This window comes from Vanessa atalanta, chromosome 27 (genome assembly GCF_905147765.1).
Source record: "Vanessa atalanta chromosome 27, ilVanAtal1.2, whole genome shotgun sequence".
Classification (NCBI taxonomy): Eukaryota; Metazoa; Arthropoda; class Insecta; order Lepidoptera; family Nymphalidae; genus Vanessa; species Vanessa atalanta.
In genome coordinates this window covers 1811178-1835269 of record NC_061897.1, presented here as the reverse complement: position 1 = coordinate 1835269, position 24092 = coordinate 1811178, and the positions used below count along the sequence as shown (strand labels likewise).

General features: G+C 32.5%; 2 protein-coding genes across 3 annotated transcripts; one reads left to right on the top strand and one right to left on the bottom strand.

Moving 5' to 3' along the window:
* Nucleotides 1–667: 667 nt before the first annotated feature.
* Nucleotides 668–23016, top strand: LOC125074352 (probable chitinase 10). Of its 2 annotated transcripts, none has more exons than XM_047685655.1 (6): nucleotides 668–718; nucleotides 19360–19457; nucleotides 19926–20039; nucleotides 20743–20857; nucleotides 21984–22125; nucleotides 22794–23016. In XM_047685655.1, exons 1-6 carry the CDS (start codon nucleotides 712–714, stop codon nucleotides 22963–22965), a joined length of 648 nt encoding a protein of 215 aa, XP_047541611.1. In that variant the 5' UTR covers nucleotides 668–711; the 3' UTR covers nucleotides 22966–23016. The 2 variants fall into 2 exon arrangements, with proteins under 2 accessions (XP_047541611.1, XP_047541610.1); XM_047685654.1 differs by lacking the exon at nucleotides 668–718 and adding an exon at nucleotides 18750–18796.
* Nucleotides 6950–10705, bottom strand: LOC125074350 (uncharacterized protein CG4449). The gene is made up of 2 exons (XM_047685651.1): nucleotides 9400–10705; nucleotides 6950–7065 (listed from the first exon to the last, which is right to left on the bottom strand). The coding sequence occupies exons 1-2, from the start codon at nucleotides 10448–10450 to the stop codon at nucleotides 6998–7000; spliced, it is 1119 nt and encodes a 372-aa protein (XP_047541607.1). The 5' UTR covers nucleotides 10451–10705; the 3' UTR covers nucleotides 6950–6997.
* Nucleotides 23017–24092: the final 1076 nt, after the last annotated feature.

Below are 24092 nucleotides of genomic sequence, written 5' to 3'. Positions count from 1 at the left end.
ATTGATAAGAATTGTTTTGTTTAAAAAAACAAAACGCATAATGACTAATTTTATTTCGAACTTTATTTCGCAAATGGGAATGCCATTGACTTGTATATTGTAATAAAATAATGTACATAAGTATATCGATAATAATTAATCTTTAGTAGCGAATACCTTCCTTGTGTTTTATCTGTGCTATTGCTTACCTACAGATAATAGAAAGATTCTTATTTCAAAGATATAGATCATATTTTTCTATATCATTTTTTTTTAAATAATTCTTTATTAAATTTATATATAATTAAATAAAATATGTTGTATGTTTATAGAAATATACATATATTTATTATATCAAGTAATTATTATATATAAAACCTATTTAATGTTGTTTTTAACGAACATAATAATAAAAATTTAATTTAATTGGCTGTATTTTTCGTACCTTCTATTGTATTATAACTTAATAATTAAAAAAAAAATTAATAATATTTAATTAATCACTTTAATTCTATTTTTCCTATAAATTAACTCATTAATATTGTTTATATTTCCTCAAAGTGCGTTTGAAAACGAACTTAAATATTACTTTAGACTTGCGTTTATAGACATATCCAGGCGCACGATATAGTTTAATCGTTATATATATATAAGATTAGGAAGCTAAATTAAAATTAGTTTCTTTGGTGTTCAGTGAAGTGTAGTGATAGTGCTTAAATTTTTTTTTTTAAAATGTCAGGTAAATTACACAGATCATATTGAAATTATTATTTTAAAAATTTCGAAATTTTAATCTAACTTAAGTATTATATTATTTTATTAATCATAAATATTGAGTTATTAGATCTGATCAGTAACTGGAATTAATAGCTTGAAACACTTAAAATATAATTCGTAATATCGACCGTGCTTCTAAACTTATACGCTAAATAGCGGCGTACCTTATACAGTTAACTTCAATACGGTATAACTTAAAAAAAAAAAAAAAAACAAATACGTTGATATTTTTTTTTATTGTCAACATCGAAAAAAGATTATTGATACAGTATTTTTTTCATGATTTTATAATTGTTACAAATAAATGTTTATTTACGAGTATCTTCAGATAAAAATATTAAAAAGCTTACATTAGCAAAAGTGATTTTTATATTTGGCACTCGACCTTCAACTAGTCTATGGGATGATTTATGTCTTCGGTTAGTAGGATAGTGTAACAACAATGAATACGTTTTTTATATAATTTAGCGATACTATTAATGATAATGAAAATAGAGTTCCTTAGAGACAGAAAACCTGCCTTCAATTTGACAAATTTGTAATTTGATAAAATTATAGTAAAATATACATTGTCATTTTTTTTTAATTATTTAATGGGAGACAATAAACTTCGGAGTAAATCAGACTCATCATTCTGTTAAATTATACAATTTTATTTGATATATTTTATATGATAAAATTTACACAATTCTAAGTATAATAATAAAATCTTCATTATTTATAAAAAAAGACGAGTAAACGTAAATGTAAATAAAACCTTTTTTATGTTTTAAAAAAAATATTTAATTAAAAAAAATATTTATTTCAAAATATATAATGTAGTACAACGTAAAAAATATTCGTCCCAAATATATAATTTACCTTATTTAAATATAGAACGGGGCTGGGCGATTCAAAATGTACCTTTTTGCATGTAAAATATAAAAATGAAAAAAAAAAAAATAATGTGTATTTGAAACACAAAATATATTAAATATTAATCATTTGCTTATGTACATTTTGAATACGGTATAAGCAGTGGCGTAGCTATCGTAGGGCCAGGTGTTGCAGTGCACCAGGGCCCCTGAGCTCTGGGGCCCCTCTAACCTAAGCTATGAAAAGAGCTTTGATTAGAGATGAAGTATGCATTTAATTTACTAACGATATGTTTAACTCACTGTATCCTGTATCCTATTCTTATTACTATCTATAATTTTGAGTGCCAATATACGTTAAAGAGGGGGCGAGGGCCCGATTCTTTTTCTATGCCCTTACCCACCTAGCTACGCCACTGGGTACAAGTAAGTACAGAGGCTATATAATTCTATAATTCTACAATTTTGTAGTTGCAACAATTTTCTATACTTAATGTACGTAACGGAATGATGAGTTTTTATATATAATTTCGAAATTTTATTTACACCTTTTAAGATCATTTCTATAAAAGTTTCTTTAACAAATGTTTTTACTCTTAATTGGACATTTTTTTAAATCATTTCGATAAATACAATATTGTTTCCGAATAACTTGCCTGTTAATTACTCACAACAATTTAGTTTTTATTGAATGTCTCCTCAGACCTTCTAATGACTTAACCATTAGTGTGCATAACGGCGTAGGCCTCCTCCATCGTCTTCCACTGTTGTATCTATACTGTCACACCTACCCAAAGGGTTCCTATGTCATTTTTAGGCCATCTTTCCATCTGCACTTGACGACCTTGACTGCTAGAGCCATTACTCGGATACCAAACTGGCACCTGTTTGCTCCATGTCTAAGTTCTTCAGCAGAGCATAAGCCCTGTCCATCTCCATTTGAGTTGGTTGGTTGGAGAGTACTGCTGTTCTTGTCTTTTAATTTTAGTCCTAGTATGCTCCTCTCCATGGCTTTCTGTCATTTCACGAGTTTGTCATGAAAACATGAAATCTATACTTGAAAATGAACTTAAAATATACATATGTCCTGCTGAATTTCTTTCGCCGGTTCTTCTCAGGTTCGAGATGTTAATTTCCGAAGCGGCGGTAGATTTTTGACTATCAATAAGCAGGTGTAATCACTTCCATATTGAATAAAGATTTTTGACTTGACTTTGATTTTGTCCCTATATCGTTTTAATGACTTAACCATACTTAAATAGACTCGACCAGCACCGAAGAGCTTTGAGCTTAGATAGACAACGGCCTAGTATTTTTTTATATTTAGATTTTATTGTATTGTTTGGCGGACGGGCAAATGGACCACCTGTTGGTATGTGGTCATCACCGCCCATCGACATTAGAGCAATAAGAAACATTCCTATTAGAAACTAAGATGCTACGTCCCTTATGCGTGTACTTACTCACACACTCACTCACGCAGTGTTTTGATGATCTCCCCTTTCCCCAAAATAATTTGTTCAATCCTTGACCATCAATGCAAGGCGCCCCCTAACGGGTGATACCGGGTTTATGGACCCCCTTACACCCTGGGTTAAGAAATATTTACACAAAATTTCTTGTCTGTACTGTTAACACTTGAGTAGTTCCTTTACTTGGAGTACAAATCTTAGTCATAGAATCAGGTCATAAAAAGGACAACTAACGGCCTCTTAACGAGCTTTTTTAGCTTTGAGCTTAATCTCCAACGCTGCTCCACTGCTGGTTGGTATATTTTAGATAATCGTGGCAGATTCTCATCTACCACGTGCAAGTTTTTCTCACAATGTTTTCCTTCACGGCCGAGCATGAGATGAATTATAAATACATACAAATAACTGCTTTATTTTTTGGTTTGGCCCCGATTTTGAACACGGAATCATTGGTTAAGATTCACGTTTTATAAAAACTGGGCCATCTTCACGGCAAATCAGGTAATTTTTACCTTAAAATTCCGTTGTCCTAGCTGAACTATCACGCAAAATTTCAAATCCGTCAACTATCAATCCGAAGCGTCACTAATCCCACCTAAAAAAACAAACAAATACTGCAAGTAAAAAAAAACATTAAATCAATTGATTATGTTTAGGCATTTTTACAGTTTTTAAAGACAGAAATGTAAAATGTTTTTTAACAAAATCGTAGTCTATTTCGGTCATACTGATAAATGTCTAGACATTTTATTTTTGACCAATAAAATGCAATCTTTATGACTCATTTATTTTGATGCAATTGGTCTGCTACATTTTTAGGTTATCTGTGACGTATCATATAGGTTAACACCAAGATTATTTGAAAAAAAAAAAAACTGGTATTTTGTATATGTTAATTATTTTAATTAAATAATTCGTTTTTAATCATAGCTTAAATACACGAGATATGTATATATTTATATTCGACATATAAAACGTAATCTAAATGACTTATTATTGTTTTGTTTTTACGTTATCTGTGATCACTGTCATAAGCTTAAAGTTAAAGCGCTAAAATAAAATAAAAAAATTGCTAGAGATTTTGTTTTTTCTTATATATTTTTTTAAATATTAAATCTTTTTTTATAGTTTTATAAATTACGACTTTTGCTTGACTAAGATGAACTAATTTATAATTATAAAATTTTATAAGAATAATAATTTTCATTCTTTCATTCATTATCAAACGTCATGTTTTTGTGTATCAAATCTAAGACTGATTTTTACTTATTCCTTCAAACAAACTACACATTTATCGTTATAACAGTGGAACTATATTTCTAGGTTAAGAGCGCTGAGCTATATATACTTATGTATGTATATTCGTATAATTGTCATGTATATAACTTGGCTACTCAAACCCGAGCAAGCATCTGGGTTGCAGTATAATTAACAGTTGCTTAATTCCTGATTATAATTACATCTTTAGCTCATCATTAATGTTTCGGACGAAATAAAATAAAAAAATTAAAAGGTTAGGAAGAGGATTTACGAACTTTTGGACTGTTAAGATTAAATTTTAGCTAATTAGTGCTGGTTTGAATTGTAATAATACTACCGCGAAGTAAACTATCAACAGGAAACCGTTGTTAAATTTAACTACTAATTATTCGATAAGTGTATCTTGCATGAAATTTATATTATACTTTATATTTATTATCAATATACTTAGGATATGATATAGAATTATAATAAAACATCTATACTAATATTATAATTGGGAAATTCACTGTGTCTGTCCGTTGATCTTTCACGGTCAAACCGCTGATAGGATTTGGTGAAATTTGGTACGCTATGCTATAAAAGAAAGCTTGACTTTACTTGCCGACCAAATTACTAATTAAATTGTTTAACCCAATTCCATGAGATTTTTTGTATGTATTTGAGTTCCTTGAGACCTTGGATTGACTCTGCGATATTGAAGCGAATAAAATTGTATTTAAATCGGACGAAGTTGGTACGGGAAGCTAGCATATTTGATTTTTATACTTATTATAGGTAGGCGGAACGGAAAATGTGCCACCTGATGGTAAACAGCTACTACCTTAGACATTATTACGCTGTTAGAATTATGACCCATTCCTTACATCGCCAATGCGCCATTAACTTTGAGAACTAAGATGTTATGGCCCTTGTAGCTGTAGTAACAATGTCTCACTTACCCTTCAAACCTTAACACAACAATACCAAGTATTGCTGTTTGGCGGCAGAATACCCGGAGAGGGGGAGGGGGTCTCGGTGTTGCACAAATGCCTACCGGCATTTAAAAGATTTACTATTTTTTTTTAATTTATGTACTATTAACATAGGTAATAAGTATACAAACTATAAACCTGGCGACGTAAAAAAGGCACGTGAAAAGTATGGCATAATTTGAGTTTTGCCCAATTTTCAAGATAATTCAATAAATGCGACCACGAATACATCCATTTAAAACGGTCTGATTAAGTCCTATAATTTGATAATACTCATCTTTTTGATATTTTTGATGAGAATTATGTTTTTAAATAAATTAAAAAATTCTGTAGAATCTTATTGAATACCGTGCCCCAAAAAGGGTGTATTAACTTTGCGAAGTCGGAAACTAGGTATTATTAATTTACCTTTCCTCCTCGTGTCTATACAATGATTGTCACAGTTTCTTTCAAAAAGATCTTTATTATTGTGAAAATAGGTAATATTGTTGTAAACACTTTCAGCTTTAAGATTATAAGTAGATCGGACAGCTCTTTTGTGTAGGACGTAAATAGGTTTAATATCTAAAATAAGTAAAATGCCGTAAGACATACTACTATGAAAGTAACCAAAGTACCTATACTAATCGACCAGTTTCAACATCAGTTAGTTGCAGTGGCGGATTAGCAGAGGGCCTCCAGTCTTGGTGGGCCTCCAAATGCATCCGTCATTCCGTCACCAATTCATTCCCCTGATCAAGTCCTAAACAAGACATTAAAAATGTGATTGGTACCTACCTATATAATTTCATCAAGATCAAAACGCCCTTGTACGCCTACATTTAAATTCACTAGATTCTATTTACCTCGAAAAATGAACATCGGCCCCATTTAAAGTTTATTAAATTTAAAACATTACGTTGATATTTAATAGTTTATTAGTGTGTACTGATAATTTCGCTAACGGATAAGCCTTTTTTCAAATTAACATAAACACTTATTTATATACACAAATTTAAACTGAGTAAAAGCTTGTAAAACTACTTTTTTTTAAAGCTGGGGGGAGGGGGGGTCATTGCCACCCCGGGCCTCTGACGGGCTAATTCCACCACTGGTTAGTTATCTAATTTTTCTAGCCTGTGGAGTTCCAGCTGTGGAGCTGAGTTTAAATATTTATATCCTCTGGAGTGCGCTATATTTAAGAGTGACCACAGTCTATCGACCAAGACGCTTTAAACGACAGATAAGGTTAAGGTTATACCTATAGTTCGATATTTTGACTTGGTGAATTATGATACGTTTAAAAGTTATGCGTGAACATACAGGGCTGGATTTACACTAGGATCATCGAGGGCGGTAGAATTAAGAGGATGAAAAAATAATGCTTTATCGAATATCTTTGGCAACTTTTTCGCGAATCCATAATTATAATTTTATATAGTCTATTTTTCGCAAAACCATAGTGAATATAAATTATTTAAGCTCTCGACCAATGACATCGCGTCAATTAGATGTCAAGTTGAATATTTTGCTTTTCATCTCTTTTGATTGAAAAAAAAAATTAATCTACCCCTTTAGCCCCCTAGTTCGCAATCCCTCATTCGTTTATTTAATACTCATAATGGGTTCACTGATACAAAAAAAAAACATATAGTTTTTATTAAACTTGTAATATGCATAAATATTTTATTTTTACACAACTTCAGCTGATAATCTTCACATCGATGCATTCGTCGCCCTCCATGTCCAAATCCCTAAGCGTCTCGGAACCTGAAAGATAAATTAAAATTATAAACGCACTATTTTAACCTATCCGGCTCCGCATTGGTGCAATGTTGCCACTAAATATACTATAGAATGTCTTACAGGTATATATAAGGCCATATTGATCTATATTAAATGCACAATGTATTTAAGGTACTTAATTGTATAAGGATTAATGCTGTATGGCTTAAAATCTCTTCCAAAATAAGCCATTAATTCTCGTAAAAAGTAAAGGATAAAAAAAATTATTGTGAACTATCCCTAAAAGATAGACATACACCATTACGGAATTTTTGAAGACCTTTTTAAGGTGTACAAATACAAAAGTACATAATTTTGATCTATCTCGTAGGGTTCAGACAGCGTTTGCAATGTAAGCGCAAAAAATGTGTTTATTTACAGTGTTTCTCTACTATAGTGCTTGTATTATACATATAAACCTTCCTCTTGAATCAATCTATAAAAAAAATCCGCATCAAAATCCGTTTTGTAATTTTAAAGATCTAAGTATACACAAGGACAGACAGCGATGTAATGATTATAAATACTAAAATAACTGTCTGTCTGTTGATCTTTCACGGTCAACCCACTGAATTGAATTTGATAATATTAGGTACGAAGCAAGCTTGAACTCCGAGGCAGGACATAGGCTACTTTTTTATGCCTAACCTAACTTGACCCCCAACCCCTAACAGGGCGAGCGTAGCCGCGGACGATAACTAGTTAGGACTGGCAAATGGGCCACTTGATAGTAAGTTTTCACCACAGATCCTTACGTCATGGTTTCGTCGCAAGGCATTGAAAAAACCCAAGACGCATTCTGAATCTCTAAATTAAGTTTATGTCAACTTATGTTTTCAATTATTTCTTATTACATTAACTGTAATTACTTTTATTAATTGAGGGATGGGTCATCATCATAATTATAACACAGTGGACTCCCGACATCCAGCGCTTGGCTAATCCGGCACTCCACTTATTCCGACATATCTATTGTCATTGAATATTTTTTTAATAATTTTCGCTAATGTAGATAAACGAACTCCGTGGTCGAGTAGTGTGTACACCGGTTTTCATGGGTACGCCACTCCGCGGTTCCGGTTTCCATTCCCGGCCGAGTCGATGTAGAAAAAGTTCATTAGTTTTCTATGTTGTCTTGGGTCTGGGCGTTTGTACAGTCTTTACTTTTAATTTTCCATAACAAAAGTGCTTTAGCTACTTACATTGGGAACAGAGTAATGTATGTGATGTTGTCCAATATTTATTATTATTATTTATTAATGATTGAGCAGGTTACAACTTGTACGTGCCGCTATTGTGCTCGACGCGTCTTTTGTTTTGATACTGATTGCTTAGTTTGAATATGACTACATGTGATAGCGGTTTAGCTATAATGAAGTATGATTGACACATCAGAGTAGAACATATAGAACTTATCATCGGATATATATGTCATTTGTCAGATTATAAGGTACTCTTTTGTAAAAAAGTTATGGCCTATTGGGTCTTAGGCAGTACTCTATATATATATATATAAAGTTTATTATATTCCACAGAATAAATTCACCTTAGCATACATACAGACCTTTTTTTTGACACCAATATTAGTAATAATCAATAAATATTATTAAATACCTGAAGCTATATTTGTATTGTTGAATTTTTACTTTTTAAGTTCGACAATATTAATTTCTTTGAGATGTAAATGACCCTGCGGGTAGATAAGGGTTTACATTGCTTATATATTTAAATTATTAGAGATTCCATTAATATAGTCCTTTTTTTAATGATATGGTAGAGAGGTAATGGTAGAGGGTTGTGCAAATGGGCTAACTGATGGTAAGTGGTCACCACTGCCCATAGACAATGGCGTTGTAAGAAATATTAACCATCACCAATGCGCCACCAACATTGGGAACTAAGATGTTATATCCCTTGTGCCCATAGTTACACTGGCTCACTTACCCTTCAAACCGGAACACAAGAATACTGAGTAGTGCTGTTTGGCCGTAGAATATCTGATGAATGGGTGGTACATACTCAGACGGGCTTGCACAAAACTCTACAATCAAGTAACATCTAAGTTCTGTAAAATGATCAACCAAAAGTGCTCATAAAAGTCTACTTGAATAAAGTATATTTTGATTTGATGGATGATAGCACACCTATTTCTTCGTTATATTTAATATACAACAATGCAAAAGATTTGCAAGATTTTATCCGAGTATTTGCTTTAGTGCCCATTTCATTAGTGGTGATCATTTACTATTAGATGGTTCATATGTCCGCCTACCTATTTCAAATAAAATGAAATAATAAATGTCTCCTATGTATATTTACCTGTGATGCTGTCACCATCGAATTCAAATTTCAACTTCCTTAATGGCAATTCAAGGTGCTCAGCACACTTAGCCAATGCCAAAGTCAGCTTATCATCTCGTTCAATATAAACCTCAAATGGCCGTTTAGATTTCGAATATTGGAATTTTATTTTAATTCCTGTATCATTTTTTTTTAATGTTTTTGTTGTCGTTGTGACATTGTTGTAAACAATACCACCATCAATGAATTTAGCGATATTATAATCTATAGAGTCAGGTGTGTGATCAGGTTTCAATATTATATCATTGTATGTAAACAAGAGTTTGTCTATGCTAACATTTTCTTTTTTGGAGAAGTGTTCAAAAATCTGTGTTAATTTCTGAAACTTCCTAATTTTAAATTTATAAATGTCTATGCTCTGCCAGTAAACCTTAACAGATAACTCTTCATTTTCTTCTACTACTGTATCATCCAGAACTACTTCTTTGGTATTCTGCTTTGAACTAAATAATGCTACATCTTCCAGAGCATCTGGATATTCCTCAGTGTTGCCAATACTATAAATAGGAATTTGGCTCCCTGGACTAGGTAGGTGGTTGTTTCTGCCTCTACCAGTTCTGGCACTGCCTCTTCTACCTTTGCCTCTACTTCTACCCGTGCCTTGACTTCTAGGTGAGCTTCTGTTAACACCTCTTTTACTACTAGATCTTGTTTTTCTAGCAGGTTGAGTAATTGTAGTAGTTTCGTTAATAATTTCTTCTATACTACTATCACTAATTTCGGAAGACTCAGATTTCTTTGATTTTCGTGCTCGTTTACTTGGTCTTTCCTTATGTTTGGCTTTATTTTGAGTTTTCCGTCTTACAGAACTAACATCGGGTTTTACATTTGAAACAGGTATGTTTATTGGTTTGTCAATGATTTCCCTTAAAAAACTGTCATCAAGGGATGATTTGTTCGTTTCTGCAAGATTCGCGTCTTTAGGTTCCTCGATTTGAAAGTTTCTACGTATTTTGTCTAGCCTTTTCCCAATATTACCGTAAATATCATCAGAATCCGATGATGACATTTTGAATTCACAAATTCTTTTTTCAAACACAACTCACAAGTTCGTATCAGTTTTTTTAGAATGCTAATTATTTTGAGTAAATAAAAAATCGTTGTAGTAATGTTTTCGACAATTTTTTGAGTTAAAACATTTTTTACGGTTAATTATTAATACCAGTTAGTTTTAATTATCAAACCACTGATTTTATATTAATAATCTCACGAAAAAAATAAAAAAATCGTGGTTATTTACAATATCAAACTGTTTCCCTTTTGACGTTTGTCACTGCTATCGGTATCCGGTGTTGCTAGATTGTGTTAAATAAAATTCCCGCTTGAAGCTTTCACAATATTCGAAAATGTTTTTCGGCTTTTTAAAAATAATTATCAATTGAATTAATAATTTGGTATTGAAAGAGATACTTATTCAAAAATCCATAAATAAAAATGCCACATTTTGTTGCGTGACACAAAACGCTCCTGATTGGTCGGGTTTAGGATGACGTCACTTTCTTGATATATGTATTGTTTGCCTACCATATGTGCCGCAGATTACAATACAGGCAAGTGACTTCACCGACCCCATTGCAGCACCATATAGTCAAAGTAGTGTTTTCGCGCGCTATTTAAATATTGAAATTTTAATTTGATATTTTTCAGCAAGTATGTACTAGAATTAACAAACACAACTCTTACTGGGTTCCTTAACTTCTACTAAATAATATAAAATGGATTTTAAAAACCAGTCAAATAGCCTATTAAATATCGAACCGAAGTCGGATAACGTTCAAGTGTCCTGATAATCATAATAATTAACTCATTACACTTACTTGAATTTCTAATTTATAATCACGATATTATATACATTAAAATGAATTTTAAAATAATTGTTGATATTATAATATACAGATATTTTTTATTTAATAACTTCTATTAACTACTTTAAAGGTTCAGTTTAAATGCAAGAGGAACATCATATTTTCCATATTTCTTTTTAGGTTAAAACAACAAATCTCTTCAGTAAACTAAACAAAACAAAATCGCTTGTCAAAGAAATATAAATAGTCTATTAACTATTTTGCATTTGCCTCGTATATGTCGTGGCCATATCGTAGATTTGCTCACTTCATGAAATGCTCGAGAATTTCATGAAATGGTCGCATTTCATGATGTGGGCAACTTAATTTGACCAGAACATTAAATCGTCAACATTTCACGATTTTTTCGTCCACATTTGGCCGGATCGTATAAATAGGGTGTCCATAAAATATTTAATAAAAATCCAGAATATGTTAAGAATTTCTTTATTGTTATTTAAGTCCGACTGATACAAACAAAATGAATTAAATTTTTGTAACAAAATTAAACATCAAACACGTCAAGTAACACAATTATTTTTAGAAAACAAACAAATATTTAGAAATAAGTGGGTACTTTGGTACTTTTGTACAACAAACAAATATTTAGAAATAAGTATTTTGATAACCAGTAATAGTCCATGGACTTCTTTTGCGTAGTCACCCTACTCTCCTTTTATTAACGAATTATTCACTTTTTCACTGCGAGAAACAACATTATCGACAGCGGCCGCCATCTTCACACATAAACAAAGCGTTTGCAGCGCCTCTACCGGTAATTAATGTAACTACTTTACGGTATGATCAAATAATCTTGGCCATTTCATGAAGAAGCCGCGCGTTTAGTTGCCCATATCGAGAAACGATTTCTTATCATTGATCTGCCCAAACTACATCATGATGTGGCCAATAAACAATGAAACATTTCATGAAATGTAACCATTTCATGAAATTCTCGAACATTTCATGAAGTGAGCAAATCTACGATATGGCCACGACATATAGATTACGACTGTAATTTTAAGTTTAAAAAATATGCAGTTTGTTTATGGTGATTAAAAATTGAGATTAATTAAATTATTGTAAGTTTTGATTAGACACATGTGCGTAATTGATCGATATCGAAAATAAATATCTAATGTACCGATAAAATTATTAATAAAATTTTATTAACTAGATCAAAAGTGTACCGCAGTGCGATTAAAATTACTGATTTTTTTTTAGTTATCTGTGTAGATCATAAAATAATACAATATAATAAACTATATGTTAATAACCATATATTATATAGGTACTATATTTTATAGGTGTATATTTATAAAACATTTGTATAATACGTTAATCGGTATGTGTAACAGGCCCGCTCAGTATATAAGTTTTTTTAAACAGCGTATGACAGGCTTAGATTTATAGATAAATCAGAAGTTTTTTTTTACATATAAATTAACTTGAGACAATAGAAATCATAGATGGATCCAATTTAATTATGTATGTACAGGATACATAAATAAAATTGTTAAAATAAAATGTATGTAAATAAATTTATAATTTATTAAAAAGTAAATTTTTTTTTTATGTAAATGAGCGACAACGCTATGACAGTTCTTTTACATTCCGAAGCAGTCGTAACTTAATAATAAAATTTACCTTGAAAATTTACTGTAAGAGCCTACCTGAATAAAGTATATATTTTCAAAACATATATACACATACAAAAAACAATATGTCAAATGTAATTAGTCATGTATGAATTAATTAAATTAATATCTTCAAACAACACCGCCTTAATTACAGAAAGCGCATTGAAAGATAATTTAAATACACGTGTTTTTCAAATTGTGTTAATTCAATTTTGATCGTAATCTATATCAAGATTTCTTTGTTTTTCTCGTGATTGTAATACGATAAAAAAAAAAAGATTTTGAATCATGTTAAGGTTTTAGTTTCTTGGCTAGATTGCAAAAGAGATAAGAGTTTAATTTTTTTATTCTTTCTAGAATTGGGTTTTTTTGAGTAAGTCTTAATAAATTTATCACAAAAATTATTAACTAAAATACTTATATCAATTTCGTTTGCGAATATTATTTACAAAACAGTATAACTGTGATACGCGCGAAATACGCGCTATCTCCCGCCAAAATTTAATAAATATTAAACCAATCTGACAGTTTGGCGTAATGACGTTCGGAAAGTTAGACCAACTCTCATTATACTACATATATTATTATCACAAATTTTATTTAGTCTGTTATATCTGTTTACCGAGTCTCCAGACATTAAACAATATAATGGGATACTCTTTGCAAAGACAATTAAATTTACACAAATACAATATTTCTACTTTTTACTAATAATATTCTAACAATCTTATTCTGATATTTCACGCTAGCGTTCTACGGTGACTTTCGAGTTTCTTCTTGCAGAATATTTCTACAGAGCATGCATATAATCCTCCTTTACTCTTTCCTAACTTCCTAAAATATATTTCGTCTAGAAAAATGAAATTGTACTCATGATTACGATGTTTTTTTATTAAGAACTATGTTAAATCAGTCAAAAATCGGCATTTTCTACGAGCTTTCAGAACTTCGGGATGTTACTGAGAATTTTTCGGCAGAAAAACCAATAAATTTTCATCGTATTTATTATCATCAAGTATTGGTCTATATTAAATGCACATTATATTTAAGTACTTAATTAGAAGAAGAGTAAATGATGTCTTGCCTAAAATCGCTTCGAAAATAAGCCATTATTTCTTGTAAAAAGTAAAGCATAAAAATGATTATTGTAGTTTATCAATCTATCTATTGAAAAAAAAAACGCATCAAAATCCGTTGTGTAATTCTAAAGATCTAAGCATACACAGTGACAGACGGCGGTAAGCGACTTTGTTTTATACCATGTAATGATAGTAAATTTATCAAGTTTTTAATAATGATTTATTAATAGTAAATCCTTTTTAGAGTTTTATCTGCGGCAATAAATTAATTAACTGTTTTTCGCATCGTTAAACTACTTATCAGTGTTTTATTTTCGTCGAAGCTTAAAAAATTCTCGAATTCTTCATAATCTAGAATTATAATGAATACTCAGAATATTCATATTACTTAGAATCTTAAATTTATTTCGTAACGGTGATAAGTTTATTTTTTCTAATAATCGATATTATCTTATACGTAACAAGATAACTTGATGGTAGGGCTCTATGCAAGCTCGTCTGTGTCGGTACAACCTACTCATCAGATATTTGACTACCAAACAGAAATACTTAGTATTGTTGGGTTCCGTGTGGGAGAGCGAGTGTAACCACACAAGAGAGATAAATCTTAGTTACCCAGGTTGGTGGCGAATTAGCGACGCAAAGATGCCACTTATACTGCCAATATCTATGTGTGTTGGTGACCACATACCATATTTGTTATGGTGTCGGTAGGTGAACGAGCAAATGCGCCAAATGATGGTAAGTGGTCACCACCGCCCATAGACAATGGCGCTGTAAGAAATATTATCCATTCCTTACATCACCAATGCGCCACCAACCTCGGGAATTAAGATGTTATGTCCCTTGTGCCTGTAGTTACACTGGCTCACTCACCCTTTAAACCGGAACACAACAATACTGAGTACTGCTGTTTGGCGGTAGGATATCTGATGAGTGGGTGGTACCTACCCAGACGGGCTTGCACAAAGCTCTTCACCATGTGGCCCAAAAACACGTGAGGCTGAACCGATTACGGGTTCAAGCCCCAAGCACCGCTGAACTTTAATGTGCTTAATTTATGCTTGTAATCGTTTCATGCTCAGTGAGTAAAAACATCGGTAAAAAATAAAGGGGTCGGCTGGAAATCTATCCAAACCGTAATTAAGCAGCATGGTGGACTAAGCTTTAAATCTTTTCAATAAGAGATATCTAAGCCAAGCCGTGAAACAATCTATTATAAATTCGAAATACTCTGTCTCTTCCTTATTCACGGCTAAGCCACTGAACCGAATTTGATGGAATTTAGTTTGCAAGCTTGAACTCCAACGAAGAACAATAGAGACCTTTTTATGCCTAAAACCTGACAAACAACCCATAAAAATCGAGAGAACCCTCGAACGAAAACTAGTTATAAAGATGGATTTTGATATGTTTTTAAATATTAATTAAGAACAGTTTATTAACAACCATTGTTAAATATAAGATACAAATAAAAACATATGTAATATAACATAATTAAATCGATTATATCACGTTATTTACCGGTAATTACATTAAAATTATGAATTTAACATTATTTTTCTACCTACTACACGTGTTTTTTTCTGAAATATCGATTTCAATTTAATTGTTATCGGGATCGATATCGATAGATCGTAATACGATTATAATTTTTTTTGTATCCGCAATATTTATCGGACGAATCTTATTTATTTATCGATAAATTAATATTGATTGTATCGCAAGTTTCGTTCAACGGTGCTTTGTCATTGCACTTACAAATGAAGCCCCTCTGGATAGGTACTAGCCAGTCATCAGATATTCAACCGGAAAACAGTAATACTTATTCTTGTGTTCCGGTTTGAAGAGTGTGTGAGACATTTAACTACAGGCACAAGGGACGTACCATCTTAGTTCTTAGGGTATGTTTTCTCAAAGTGCCAATATCAATGGGCGATGATCATCACCTATCATCTGGTAGCCCATTTTTCATAAAAAAAGATCAATCACACGAGGAAGATAACTGGCATTCAATAAATATGATCAAATAAAATTGTAATCCTGACATTTTGATTGTGACGCTGCCTGGAAACAAAAAACACGCAGACAACAGACTCCCGAATTCGGTCAAATAATATAAAGATAAAACTAGTTTTTAACGGATTTAATCGCGTATATTAATTATTTTATTTTAACATCCCGACGTTTCGAGCACTTTGCAGTGTTCGTGGTCACGACCGTGGTTCTTGAGACCTATCAAGAGTAATATCCCTTTACAAACTGCGGGAGTATATAAACTCGAATGTGAGTGTGGTCTATCTTACATAGGTCAAACAAAGAGAAGTATCGGTACTAGGGTCAAGGAACATATAGGATATGTCAAAAATAGGCGTTCTTCAAAGTCTGCAGTCTGTGAACATGCTCTGGATAAACCTAACCATTTTATTCGATTTGATAAACCACAGATCCTCGCTAGAGAACACAGATTCATTCCTAGAATGATACGCGAGGCTATTAAAATTCAAAAACATCCGAACTTCAATAGAGAAGATGGTTGGAGACTTTCTAACACTTGGGATCCACTTATTAAAAATTTAAAATCCCAAATCCAACAGACTGCAAGACCTAAAGATACAGTTAGTGCCTTCTGCGTGCAACCGGAACGCTACTCAAGATATCAATTAAGAAATCGTTGGCGGTAGTTGTAAATAATATTTCTTTTCTAATTCGAACAGACAAATGTCACCTTAGTCTGCCCGTGACCACGAACACTGCAAAGTGCTCGAAACGTCGAGATGTTAAAATAAAATAATTAATATACGCGATTACATCCGTTAAAAACTAGTTTTATTTCAATGTGTAATAATCGCGAAAATCTAAGACAACATTAATATAAAGATCTCTGTCTCCAAAGGCATAATAGCACGTCTGTGGAAATAAGTAAGGATCGATTTAAAAAAAAAAACTTTCATAATATAAAATTACTTACGCCATACACCTCAGTAACTAAGAGGACACTGGCACACTTAGTGTTCAAATTTGAGACAAGAATACTGAATATTGTCGTTCGTTAGTTGAATATGTTAGCCATGCTTTCACAAAGTCATACATAAAAAATAATGTTTCACCTTTTCTGCTAGCGTTTAATACTTAAACGCTAGCAGCGCTAACTCTCTGAATTTCCAATTATCATCATTACATACATTTACATTACATTAGCAGCCTGTAAATTTCCCACTGCTGGGCTAAGCTCTCCTCTCCCTTTGAGGAGAAGGTTTTGGACAATATTCCACCACGCTGCTCTAATGCGGTTTGATGGAATACACATGTGGCAGAATTTCGTTGAAATTAGACACATGCAGGTTTCCTCACGATGTTTTCCTTCACCGCCGAGCACGAGATGAATTATAAACACAAATTAAGCACATGAAAATTCAGTGGTGCCTGCCTGGGCTTGAAACCGAAATCATCAGTTAAGAAGATCGTTTTAACCACGGGGCCATCTTGGTTAATCAATTATCATCATAATTGTCTAATGACGTAGCTGTAGGTAAAATAATAGTTCACTCATAGTCCACTAGCTTCCGATCGCTAGTTGCATGTATTAGATACATTTTTCCAGAATAAAAAGAAACCTATGTGCTATTCTTGGTCCAATATGGACTAAAATCTATCACTGTGTCAAATTTCATCTAGATCCGTGCAGCTGATATGGCGTGATCAGCCAACAAACATCCATACAAACTTCTCATTTACGATCTCCGTGGTCGAGTTGTGTGTACACCAGTTTTCATGGGTACGCCACTCTGAGGTCCCGGGTCCAATTCCCGGCCGAGACGATGTAGAAAAAGTTCATTAGTTTTCTATGTTGTCTTGGGTCTGGGTGTTTGTGGTACCGTCGTTACTTCTGATTTTCCATAACACAACTGCTTTAGCTACTTACATTGGGATCAGAGTAATGTATATAACTACAAAATCAAAATAATCTTTATTCAAGTAGGCTCATTAAAAGCACTTTAGTATAGTCACGTTAGTGTTGAATTAAATGTCAGGCTACCACATGTTCGGAAAGTGGGTTATATCGAGAAAAACCGGCAAGAAATTTAGTAGTTGCTCTTTGATATTAAAACATATATCTAAGAATTATGATTCATTAATATATTCCAAATACAGGAGAAGTAAAGAAAAATAAAGAGCATTGACCTTGAATTCAAATGACGCGATATCATTGGTCGAGATTTTGGATAATCTTCGGTATTTGTTATGTATTCGTGAAAAAATGGCGTTTTTAATGTCTGCGAAATTGCTATCGAAACTTTGGCAGTAAAATAAAATCGATATAGATAGTTAAGTGGAATTGTGTTGTATTATAAATATACATATATATTGTTTAGATCAATACCAATCAGAAAATTGCATTGTACGTGTAAATCTATGTCTTATTTATCTCTTTAGTACTAAGAAACGATATTGAAAATTATAATTAGTGAATAATTGCTATGTCTTTAGTGAATCGATTAAAGATAATTGATGATTGATAATTATATTTTGATGTTCGAGATATGACGCCGAAAGACGGCGTTCCTTTGCATGAATATAGATAAAAAATCAAATACGGATAATCCTATTTAATACACAATTTGATTGAAAATATACGGTTGGCTTTGTAGGTGACCGTCTTTATAATTACTCATCAGCTGTAACTTTGCTGATGAGGATTCCATTTAAATGAAAATGTAACAGTCCGTAGATGTAGGGCCGGAAATGGGGAGAGTTACAGGGGCCTCAGCTCTGGGGATTCCACAAGAAAGTAGTTTCTGTATTATAATACGTATAAGAAAAAGAACTTCAAAACGTTCACATTTCCATAGTATTTTTAACTAAAATTTCCATTTTGTTATTTTTATTTATTGTTTTTTTGAAATAAGCGACTATTTCAATAATATTTCGGAGCACTTATTTTGTATTATACCAGGGCCTGAACCTATAAATACGGCCCTTTGCAAATTTCCTACTGCTGGACTAAGATCTCTTTTGAGGAGACTTTTTAAAGATTATTCTTATTTTATATATGTATTCCTTAAAATATAAATCTTGGTACTTGATGATAGGGCTTTGTGCATTCTCGTCTAGGTAGTTACTTGAGCCTGTAGAAACACTGGCTCATTCACCCTTCAAACCAGAACACAACAATACTAAGTATTGCTGTTTGGTGGTAGAATTTGTGATGAGAGGATGGTACCCAGACTGATTTGTATAAAGCTCTAAAACAAGTAAAACATAATATTAAGATTAAACAAAATCTTGAATGCAAAGAGGTTTTATTGCTGTAAACTTTTTGGTTTGTCTAATTAATGATTCTTGTCTTTACAGTAATAATTCTACCATTTGTTTTCGTGCTGTTCGTTGCCGCCAACGGGAATTTTGCAGGCGTCGATCCGAATAGCCTACAATGCGATCCTCGGGGACAAGTAAGTGTTCTGAGTTTGGTGTTTATGTAGGTTTTGTAGTTAGTTTTATGGTCACATGAAGCGACTTTTTTCTCTAACTTTCCATGTAATATTTTCAAAAAATCATTAAGTATTCCAAGAATAAAAAACAAGGAAAACTTTTTTATTTTGACCAAAGACGTCCGACTAAACTTTGACTCTCTACGCCGTCACCTAATTTACCTTTACAGAGAGCTGAGAAGATAAATTATAGAAAAATCCTCTCCTATCCTCTTTTAGGAATATGCCCAATTTGTTAATAGAAACAGTGATTTTCTAGTAGAATATATCTATGATACGTGAGTATCCCCGGCCATTAAGTTCGTCCAAAGTTCAAACATTGACTTTATTCAATCTCTGTGACTGTCAAAAGCTTTAAAGTAAAGAATTGATTCTTGTTCGGAATATATGTATTTGATTATAATTATTTATACCTGTATTTATTTCTAGATATTCCTGCTCCTCCCACACTTTACGGATTGTACCAAGTTCTACATGTGCGCACATGGTGAAGAAGTTGAGTTCACCTGTAGCGGTGGGCTTATTTTTGACTTCGTTTTACAAGTAAGTCAAACCTTAAAACTTGTACTAAAATCTATAATTTCTTCAGAATGTCCAACAGAAGTAAACATAACTATAATCTATTAAGATATTTATAATTGCACTTCTTATTAGACGATATGATAAAGAAAATATGTTACTACGGCCAGTTAGAAGAATTGCATTTTACTTAAGTTTAAACAAATAAAACTAAGTTTAAATTGAAAAGAAACTTAGCTTTTATAAAGCTGAAAATTTTATTCGAACGCGCTATTAGACATATTTAAGACAAATTTTTTGCTTTGAATAGCCCGTTTATTGAGAAACGTTGCAAAGAAAGACTATATAACATCGGGCTATTTTTACGGTTAACATTGAACTGATCTTAGGTCCATTTATTGTCGTATAGCGTATTTGAAGCGTCAATAGGGCAATGGTTTACGGGCCGCCTAGCGATGTAAAAAATCGCTGGTTCGATCCTGTCCCCTTGGGCTATTGTCGTCCCTACTTCTAACAAAAGTGATAAGCTTAAAAGGAGGGGTAAATAGGAATTATTAGTAATTGCTTCATTAATTAGGGGCATTGCTTTTTTTTTATTGTTTATTTTAGATTTTTAATCGTTTGTGATAATTTTTTCATAACCATTTGTTTCTATATTATATATTATGTTATTATTTCGTTACGACATCTTTAAATGAAATTTAAATGGTTATTTTTTACTGTCTAGACTTGCAACTGGCGTTGGGCTACAAAGTGCCTTCTCCGCACGCGACCGGAGGAAGATGACATCGAGGGATCTGGAGAGGAGGAATTTGATTGGTTAATGGACAAAACCAACGAAGGTACACATTTTTTTCTACATTATCATTATTATTATCTCTACCTCTGTTTGTAATATTAATAACCGCTTTTTACTAAATGCATATGTATGTATACACGGTACATGTACTAAAATAGCATTTTTTACAATTTTTGTCTGTCTGTTTGTTCCGGCTAATCTCTGAAACGGCTGGACCGATTTTGACAGGACTTTCACTGGCAGATAGCTGAAGTAATAAAGAGTAACTTAGGCTACTTTTGTTTTAGAATTATTTCTAAAATAATAATAAAGTCACGCTGCAATGTCCAAATTCTGTCCAATACCGCGCACAGCCCTCTCGACGCCGTCATGTTGGGTGCCTCCCACCGTTGACTTACTATCACAAAAGCTGCCTCATAAAAAATTAATAAGTTATAGTAAAATCTGCGAAATGGACAATAACATTTTTGTTAAATTAAAATACGCACGAAGTCGTGAGCACAGTTCGTTTATAATATATATAGGCGGACAGGCAAATGGGCCACCTGACTGAGAATGGCGCAGTTAGAAATATACACTCTTCCTTACCTTGAGAACTATAATCTCCCTTATGCTTGTTGATATCAGTGAAACACAAGAATACTAAGTATTCCTGTTTGGTGGTAGAATATCTGATGAGTGGGTGGTACCTATCCGGGCGGGCTTACATAAAGTATCCAAATATTTATTCAATGCTTGCCTTCAATATTGCAAATAGGGCACACATTATTTCTCTTCAATAAACTATAGTTTTTACTTAGTAGCAGAATTGTAGTTGATATATTCCGGAATGTTTCGGAATAAGAAAGTTGGGAATGTCATATTTCCGTGCCTTGGATAGCGTATAAATCAGTATACAGTAATCATGGATCTCGAAATTAAATATTCTTTGAAGATGGCCGCCATAAACGAATTTCTATCAGGATGCCTTCTTTTCCCTTCACATCATCCTAGCCTCTTGAGGCTCAACTGTTTAGAATTTATTCCACCACGCTGTATATATAAGAGCTAATGCACACGTGGCATGCTTTAATTCAACACGTACAGATCTCCTCACGTCGTTTACCTGCACATAAAATCCGGTAAAGGTGTTCACTTTTGTTAAAAATAAATGAGAATTTGTTTTTCAGGCTCTGTTAATGGTTTAACAGCAGAAACTGTCGTCAACAGTGTGAGGCCTTTGAGCATCGAAACGCCTAGAAAAACGTCGAATTTCAACACCGTATTAAACTGTCACCGAGCTGATTCCGCCGCGAGACTTGTTCCCTACAAGTAAGTATATTATCAAAATATAGTAACAATATGTAAATGGCATCTAGAAAAAAACGCTTGGAGTTATCTGTCACCCAATACTGTAATGCTTCAATGTGGTTTGGGCTATATGTGAAAAAAATTAACAATACAACAATGTATAATTGGATGGCAATGATGCCGTTTCAATCAGTAGGCTTGGAGTTTATTTTCACTTTGTTTCAAGGAAGGTTGGATTATCGGACGTGGAAAAACAGTCTAAAAATGCCCCATTTAAGGGCAGAATACGTCCTATCAAATAGATTTTTTGGAGTTGACATCTTCAGGAGAAGACCATAACCTTACTGTAGAAGGAAACATATCCCATTTTTAGGTAAAGACAAAAACAGCAGAAGGTTTGCAATTTATTTCCACGCTGTTCCCATACGGTTTAGGGAATATACGAACCCATATGTTTGAATTTCATCCGAAATATGAATGTCTACGTGTATTTTTATGTCATTTATTATATTTTATGTCATCTAGGTAAGCTCACACTTTCACAGACAGTACTTGTCAGGTATGGTCGTGGTCGAGAGCAAGCCAAACGGTGAAAGAGTGGAGTGCCCAAAACGAATGCTCTATTTCTCTGAACTGCTCAAGTCTTCGAGTTAAATAAGCGCCATCTTGATAATAGTTTTTTTTTACAGAGGTGACTGCCAACGGTACTGGCGTTGCATCAATGGCGTACCACAATCAGCATACTGTTCAGATGGATTGTACTTCAACGATAAATCTCAACAGTGCGACTTTGAAGCAAACGTCAAATGTGAGGTGGAAGGTGAAGACGAATTAAAGAGCGAGTTTATTGTTTACAAGTAGAAGGGAAGATACTGATACTAAAGGATGGAACTATGAACTAGAAAAGACCGAGGCATTATTAAATAAGAAAATGCTCTAGGAAGATTTTTTAACTGGCAATACTGACAGTTACTTATTATTCTGTATTATAATTATTTATTTATTTTTATTAAAACAGTCTAATGTAGTTTAAATAAGAAATGATAAAATCCATTTCATGTATAAATAATTTTCTGTGAGCACATAAATGACTTGTTGATATAAGGTTTTTTTTCAACATAAAAAAGAAATATTATTTATCTGTACTTAATATAAATAGTGAACGTTTTATTAAAAGTGTTACCATCTTTTAAACAATCATAGCGTTATAATTGTTTTTATAATAAAATATGTTTTAAAAAATGAACTTTTATTATTTATAAAGGCAGGTTATTGGTGCTAGGGTTATATGAGGCACAAATTATATATACTCTATTCCAATGATAAGAGGAAAAAAGCCAAATAAACAACATTTGACAGCAAATTGACGCGATATCATTGGTCGAGAGCTGGATTAATCTACGATATTCACTATGGATTTGGGAAAAAATGTCGATTTGAACGTCGACGAAACTGTTATTGGATTTTTGGAAGTAAAATTAAAGTGGAAATAACTAGTTAGTAATAATGTCGTGTTATGAATAAAGATATACTAATCATAAACTCTTAGTAGTGCACGATATAGCCGAGTTATTAGCAAATCGCATGAAATACGTAAATCTGAGATTTGTTTATCTTTTTCCCTACTTCCATTGGATTAGTCTGTGCTGTGTCCTTGATTAATATATCTTTATTTATAACACGACACTTTTCCACTTAACTACTTATATCCCCATTTATTTTTACTTCAAAAACAACGATAACTATTTGGAACCATTCAAAATACAATTTATTCGCGAATTCATAAGCAATACCATAGAGTATACAAAATGTCAACCAATGATATCAAGTCAATAGGGTATTTTCGGTAGTATAAAATAAATGATGAAATTTTATAAAAAATTAAATATATGAAGAACTATGCTTAAATATTTTGATTTTGAGCAATAAAAGCGCATTATTAATTTATTATGTTAAAATTAAAAGTCGTAATTTTTAGTCTGTATATC